This window comes from Scyliorhinus torazame, chromosome 8 (assembly GCF_047496885.1).
Source record: "Scyliorhinus torazame isolate Kashiwa2021f chromosome 8, sScyTor2.1, whole genome shotgun sequence".
NCBI lineage: Eukaryota > Metazoa > Chordata > Chondrichthyes > Carcharhiniformes > Scyliorhinidae > Scyliorhinus > Scyliorhinus torazame.
Genome location: NC_092714.1, coordinates 38,557,922 through 38,565,548, shown reverse-complemented (window position 1 = coordinate 38,565,548; position 7,627 = coordinate 38,557,922). Strand labels below are relative to the sequence as shown.

The 7,627-nt window shown below is 57.3% G+C and overlaps 1 protein-coding gene across 5 annotated transcripts in view; it reads left to right on the top strand.

The window, feature by feature from the left end:
- Window positions 1–7,627, top strand: part of LOC140427763 (uncharacterized) — a 107,512-nt gene that overhangs the window by 35,701 nt on the left and 64,184 nt on the right. For all 5 annotated transcript variants that reach the window (XR_011948631.1, XR_011948632.1, XM_072513393.1 and 2 more), the window contains exons 3-4: window positions 685–1,986; window positions 2,575–2,732. Coding sequence is in view for 3 of the 5 variants with exons in the window: in XM_072513393.1 (XP_072369494.1) it covers window positions 685–1,986; window positions 2,575–2,732 (1,460 nt within the window). In the remaining 2 variants the exon portion in view is untranslated. The remainder of the gene's footprint in view (window positions 1–684; window positions 1,987–2,574; window positions 2,733–7,627) is intronic.

Sequence of the window (7,627 nt, the reverse complement as noted above, 5' to 3'; positions counted from 1 at the left end):
AGGAAGAAGTCATTCAGCCCATCGAGTCCCTACTAGCTCTCTGCAAGACCAGTTTAGCTCCTCTGCCCTTTTCACTTGCTTTAGGTGTTTTAAAAGCCACAATTTAATCTGCTTCTGCAACCCTTTCAGGTTGTGTACTCCAGTAGCTAATCACTAGTTGTGTAAAATATGTTTCTCCTCGTGTCGCCTGTGATCCACTTTAAATTGCTAAATCAGTGAATTCTGGTCTTGATACTCTCGTCAATGGGAACAGTTTTCTCTCTCGCTCTCTATCTCACTCTCTCGTTCTCTCTGTCTATTCCCCTCAAAATATCTCTATTAAATCGCCTCTAAAACTTCTCTTCCCTGAAGAGAACAATGCGAGCTTCTTTAATCTATCCATGGAACTGAGTCCCTCATCTCTGGAGCCAATCTCATAAATATTTTTTGACACTTAAATCTTTACATCCTTATTAAAGTGTGGTGCCCCGAATTGGACGCAACATTCCAGTTAAAGCTAAACCAGTGTTTTATAAAGGTGCAACATAACCTTCATGGCCTTTGTGCTGTATGGTGTGTTTTTCGATTCTTAATTTTTAAAATTACGTGCATCAATTTTTGGTAAAGAACAAAACTGAACTTGTGATGGTTTGAATACTTATGTCAGCTATTGCCTTTAGATTTTCTTTTTCTTTTTTTATTCAGCCAATAAGGAGAATTTAACTGCGGAAAGTGTAGCAGCAGCACTAATTAAATCCCCAGCTTTGGGTGACAAAGAAGATAGTATAACTCCGTCAAGACGAAAAAGCAAAAAACATAAACACAAGCATCACCACAAGCACAAAAGCAAAAAGAAGAAGAAAAAGAAGAGCAGAAAGAAAGACGGAAAGAGAGACCACTCTCGATCTCGCTCAGGATCTTGTTCGAGTCTGAAAGCACAGTCTGGCTTACAATTACAATCTCCGTCTGAGTCACCTGTAAACAATGAATGTAGCAGCGGAAAGAATAAAAATATCTTCCTTTTGACAAAATCAAGCAGAACTCAGGCAAATAAAAATGCATTTGATGAAGTAGCTGATACAGATATTGCTGCAACAGTGGGAGTTGGGAAAGAATGTTCTGTGGCTGAAAAGAAGCCATCGCTACAGGAAAATTGTAGCAAAAGTCTACCTGTCAAAGAGAGCAGTGTTGCCATAAATGTTGGTACGGAATGTACTACAGTTGGAAATGTTCCTGGATTATTGGCTGCAACATTAGTTGATGAACAGAATCAAGAATCCAGATTGTTTCATCGTGGTGTTTTGGACAACGTACAGTCAAAATCTACTCAGACTGTTGAAGAAAAAAGTAAAAATGACAGAACTGAGACAAGGAAACCAAAAAGAAGTCGGTCAAGATCTCATTCAAAGTCAGTGAAACATCGCAAGTCCCAATTGCATTCCCACTCCGAACATTCTCCTGTGAGGAAGTCATGTGCCAGCTCAAGTAGTCGGCATCAGACATCCCAGAGTTCATGTTCCAGGAAACGATTGTCACCTGTTCGACTTCGGTCAAAGTCAACCTCAAGAGAACAGAAAAAACACACAGAATCATCCCCAAAGTCTAAAAGGAAACAGTCGAGGTCTCATTCTATAGCAAAGAATGAACAAAGGTCAAAATCAAAATCTCGGTCTCCTTCAAGGTTACACCGTAGATCAAGGTCAACCTCTATAACAAGGACCAAATGGCAATCAAAATCACGGCCCTGTTCTAGGTCATGTTCACGTTCAAAACACAGGAGTAGGACTCCTTCAGGATCTCCCGTGAGATCAAAATCCAGAGCCAAACGATCGCACTCACCAAGACCTAGATCAAGGTCCAATGACAGGAGATGTCATCAATCAAGTTCTAGACTGTACCACAGTAGGCTTGTGAGGACACGGAGGTCACCTGATTGGCGGAGGAGGTCCAGATCTCCTGTAAGGAGACAGAGCGCTAGCGGAACACCTGAACGCCTCACAGACTTGGGTAAGATGCAATTGGTTTCTTAAATGTTTCTTTCACCGCTATACTTTTTAAAGAATGGCTGGGATTGGCTTTCTCATGATGGGAATGTAAGAGCTTGAATATATACTTATTAAGCAATAGTGCTTAATAGTAAACAAAACTGTCTGCACTACCACACAGTGTACGCCAACTTTAGCAACTGCCTCCCCGACTACAATCATGTGAATATTTTCCCTTTCCACATTGGCTATTTTTGTGGCATATCAGTTTGAATGACCACAATTGAGAAGAAGCCACTTCTAACATTGCCCTGATTTGGTTTGGATAAGATCCGCATACCTAGTAAAGTAGAGGGACTGCTATCCCATCAGCATCTGCTGGATTCAATCTTAGAAGCTAACATTCTTAAGGGACCATGAACTGATAGAGGACCCTTTCCTTGATTTTGCAGTTTGTGCTGTTGTGAAGTTTTCATTAATGACGGCCATTCTTAAGAGTTGTAATTTCTCACATTCAAAAAGACTATTTTTGAGGGAAGGAGAGCAAACATGTTAGTTATTGTGATCTAGAATTGAGCGAAAATATACTGAGGATTTACATTTCTTACAGATAAAGCACAGTTGCTAGAAATCGCAAAAGCCAATGCTGCAGCCATGTGTGCCAAAGCTGGTATGCCGTTGCCAGCAAACCTGAAACCTGCTGTGCCCCTTGTTAAACATGTGATCACCAAAAAAATAGGTTGTTCATCAATACAAGAACTCACAGAGGTAAATCATTTTTTTTAACGTTGTAATCTTTTACCTTCTGATATCTCCGTGTTTTCTTGGTTTCGAAAGACCTCTCTGGCTTAAAGTGCTGGAAGGTTAATGACCTATTGCCATATCTTTCTGTTTGAAAACGCACAGCAGTGGCCTGGGGACAGCTCTCTAAGTCTGATTTTTGTTTCTCTTTCCATACTGTGGATCTGCTCAAGTCAGCTGAGATTGGGAACTTGACAGTCATTGTCTAATCACAAATGTGAAGTATGACCAGAGAACTGGCGGGTGGCCAATGTCCATGGAACCGTACTGCAGTTGCAATCAGGAACAAGGTGGCGGATGTGGGGAGGGCGTGGAGGGGTGCTGGGGTGGCGATTAAAATTACAGAGGCGGTTAAGAGATGACTGAGAATGATAACAAGTCTGGAACACAATAATGTTACAATGATCTTTCAGGGTTACCTGGACTAGGAAATGCAAATGACATAACTGGAGAATAGATGGAACTGGGAAAACATTTCACAACTCTGTAAACAACTATTGAGCATACTGTACACCTATAAGCCTGGACTTTGCAGTCAGTCACAAAGCAATGGTGCTTACTGCTGCCCTCAATAAAAAGAACAAAGAACAATACACCACCATAACAGGGCCTTTGGCTCTCCAAGCCTGTACCTGTCATGATATGACCCTCAGCACTTCCTAGTGCCTTATCCCTCTATACCCATCCTATCCATGTATTTGTCGAGATGTCTTTTGAACGCTGTTAATGTATCTGCTTCCACAACCTTCCTTGGCAACGCATTCCAGGCACTCGCCATCCTCTGTGTAAAAAACCTGTCTCTCACATCTCCTCTAAACTTTGCCCCACAGACCTTGAACCGATGTCCCCTGGTGACTGACCCCTCCACCCTGGGAAAGCATGCCTGCCCATCCACTCTATCCATGCCCCTGATAAGCTTGTAGACCTCTACCAGGTTACCCCTTAACCTCCGTCGTTCTAATGAAAACAGTCCAAATCTATTCAGGCTCTCTGCATAGCTAACACCCTCCAGACCAGGCAACATCCTGGTAAACCTCCTCTGCACCCTCTCCAAAGCCTCCACATCCTTCTGGTAGCGTGGCGACCAGATTTGTGCGCAACATTCCAAGTGCGGTTGTACCAAGATTCTGTACAACTGTAGCATGACTTGCCAGTTTTTATACTTGATGCCCCGTCCAATGAAGGCAAGCATTCCGTATTCTTTCTTTACTACCTTGTCCATTTGTGTTGCCACCTTCAAAGTTCTGTGGAGCAGCACACCCAGATCTCTCTGACTTTCTATATCCCTAAAGGTTTTGCCATTTACGACATATTTTGCCTCTATGTTAGATCTACCGTAGATCTACCAAAATGTATCACCTCACATTTGTCTGGATTAAACTCCATTTGCCATTTCTCTGCTCAAGTCTCCAAACCTATCTATGTCCTGCTGTATCCTCTGACAATCCTCAACACTATCTGCCACTCCGCCAACCTTGGTGTCATCTGTGAACTTTCTAATCAACTGCCAACAAAGAAATAGTCATCTGTTTGTGAACCTTCTCTTGCCTGACATCTGTTTCAATCTGGTTGAGAGTCCAGGGGATCAGCAGTGATGGCATCAAGCAGAGCAAGCAGCCAATCATGTTGACGTTTACTCAGATCGCAAGTCAAGAAGTAAAAATGACTGAAACCCTTCATTTAAATTTTAAATTTTACAAAGTATGAAATACACAATTGGGGCATGCTGCATACACATCGATTAAAGGTAAAATATTGTAAACAAGCTTTTAAAAAAATTCTAAAATAGGCAGATTGTCTTATCATAATGGAAAATGTGCCATTCAACATATATATCATTCTCCCCTGTTCCTCATTCTCCTCCCTTGCCCCACACTCTCCTCCCCTTCCCCACATTCTCCTCCCCCTCCCCTTCCCCACATTCCCGTCCCCTTCCCCACATTCTCCTCCCCCTCCCCTTCGCCACACTCTCCTCCGCTTCGCCACCCTCTCCTCCCCTTCGCCACACTCCCCTCCCCTACACTCCCCTCCCCTTCCCCACCACTCCCCTCCCCTTCCCCACCCTCTCCTCCACTTCCCCACCCCTCTCCTCCCCTTCCCCACCCTCTCCTCCCCTTCCCCACCCTCTCCTCCCCTTCCCCCCGCACTCCTCCCCTTCCCCACACTCTCCTCCCCTTCCCCACACTCTCCTCCCCTTCCCCACACTCTCCTCCCCTTCCCCACACTCTCCTCCCCTTCCCCACACTCTCCTCCCCTTCCCCACACTCTCCTCCCCTGCCCCACACTCTCCTCCCCTGCCCCACACTCTCCTCCCCTGCCCCACACTCTCCTCCCCTGCCCCACACTCTCCTCCCCTGCCCCACACTCTCCTCCCCTGCCCCACACTCTCCTTTGCCACATTCACCTCCCCCTCCCCTTCCCCACACTCTCCTCTCCTCTGACTTCACTCCTCCCCTCCTCCTCTCTTTCCTCCCTTTTTCCTCTCCTTGGCTTTCAACTCCTCAACCAGGCCACGTCCTCCTCAACCGACACATGCCCCCCCCTTTGCCCATGCCCTCCCCTTGCCCGCGCCCTCCCCTTGCCCGCGCCCTCCCCTTGCCCGCGCCCTCCCCTTGCCCGCGCCCTCCCCTTGCCCGCGCCCTCCCCTTGCCCGCGCCCTCCCCTTGCCCGCGCCCTCCCCTTGCCCGCGCCCTCCCCTTGCCCGCGCCCTCCCCTTGCCCGCGCCCTCCCCTTGCCCGCGCCCTCCCCTAGCCCGCGCCCTCCCCTTGCCCGCGCCCTCCCCTTGCCCGCGCCCTCCCCTTGCCCGCGCCCTCCCCTTGCCCGCGCCCTCCCCTTGCCCGCGCCCTCCCCTTGCCCGCGCCCTCCCCTTGCCCGCGCCCTCCCCTTGCCCGCGCCCTCCCCTTGCCCGCGCCCTCCCCTTGCCCGCGCCCTCCCCTTGCCCGCGCCCTCCCCTTGCCCGCGCCCTCCCCTTGCCCGCGCCCTCCCCTTGCCCGCGCCCTCCCCTTGCCCGCGCCCTCCCCTTGCCCGCGCCCTCCCCTTGCCCGCGCCCTCCCCTTGCCCGCGCCCTCCCCTTGCCCGCGCCCTCCCCTTGCCCGCGCCCTCCCCTTGCCCGCGCCCTCCCCTTGCCCGCGCCCTCCCCTTGCCCGCGCCCTCCCCTTGCCCGCGCCCTCCCCTTGCCCGCGCCCTCCCCTTGCCCGCGCCCTCCCCTTGCCCGCGCCCTCCCCTTGCCCGCGCCCTCCCCTTGCCCGCGCCCTCCCCTTGCCCGCGCCCTCCCCTCGCCCGCGCCCTCCCCTCGCCCGCGCCCTCCCCTCGCCCGCGCCCTCCCCTCGCCCGCGCCCTCCCCTCGCCCGCGCCCTCCCCTCGCCCGCGCCCTCCCCTCGCCCGCGCCCTCCCCTCGCCCGCGCCCTCCCCTCGCCCGCGCCCTCCCCTCGCCCGCGCCCTCCCCTCGCCCGCGCCCTCCCCTCGCCCGCGCCCTCCCCTCGCCCGCGCCCTCCCCTCGCCCGCTCGCCCGCCCCTCGCCCTCGCCCGCGCCTCGCCCGCGCCCTCCCCTCGCCCGCGCCCTCCCCTCGCCCGCGCCCTCCCCTCGCCCGCGCCCTCCCCTCGCCCGCGCCCTCCCCTCGCCCGCGCCCTCCCCTCGCCCGCGCCCTCCCCTCGCCCGCGCCCTCCCCTCGCCCGCGCCCTCCCCTCGCCCGCGCCCTCCCCTCGCCCGCGCCCTCCCCTCGCCCGCGCCCTCCCCTCGCCCGCGCCCTCCCCTCGCCCGCGCCCTCCCCTCGCCCGCGCCCTCCCCTCGCCCGCGCCCTCCCCTCGCCCGCGCCCTCCCCTCGCCCGCGCCCTCCCCTCGCCCGCGCCCTCCCCTCGCCCGTGCCCTCCCCTCGCCCGCGCCCTCCCCTCGCCCGCGCCCTCCCCTCGCCCGCGCCCTCCCCTCGCCCGCGCCCTCCCCTCGCCCGCGCCCTCCCCTCGCCCGCGCCCTCCCCTCGCCCGCGCCCTCCCCTCGCCCGCGCCCTCCCCTCGCCCGCGCCCTCCCCTCGCCCGCGCCCTCCCCTCGCCCGCGCCCTCCCCTCGCCCGCGCCCTCCCCTCGCCCGCGCCCTCCCCTCGCCCGCGCCCTCCCCTCGCCCGCGCCCTCCCCTCGCCCGCGCCCTCCCCTCGCCCGCGCTCGCCCGCGCCCTCCCCTCGCCCGCGCTCGCCCGCGCCCTCCCCTCGCCCGCGCCCTCCCCTCGCCCGCGCCCTCCCCTCGCCCGCGCCCTCCCCTCGCCCGCGCCCTCCCCTCGCCCGCGCCCTCCCCTCGCCCGCCCGCCCTCCCTCGCCCTCCCCTCGCCCGCGCCCTCCCCTCGCCCGCGCCCTCCCCTCGCCCGCGCCCTCCCCTCGCCCGCGCCCTCCCCTCGCCCGCGCCCTCCCCTCGCCCGCGCCCTCCCCTTGCCCGCGCCCTCCCCTCGCCCGCGCCCTCCCCTTGCCCGCGCCCTCCCCTTGCCCGCGCCCTCCCCTTGCCCGCGCCCTCCCCTTGCCCGCGCCCTCCCCTTGCCCGCGCCCTCCCCTTGCCCGCGCCCTCCCCTTGCCCGCGCCCTCCCCTTGCCCGCGCCCTCCCCTTGCCCGCGCCCTCCCCTCGCCCGCGCCCTCCCCTCGCCCGCGCCCTCCCCTCGCCCGCGCCCTCCCCTCGCCCGCGCCCTCCCCTCGCCCGCGCCCTCCCCTCGCCCGCGCCCTCCCCTCGCCCGCGCCCTCCCCTCGCCCGCGCCCTCCCCTCGCCCGCGCCCTCCCCTCGCCCGCGCCCTCCCCTTGCCCGCGCCCTCCCCTTGCCCGCGCCCTCCCCTTGCCCGCGCCCTCCCCTTGCCCGCGCCCTCCCCTTGCCCGCGCCCTCCCCTTGCCC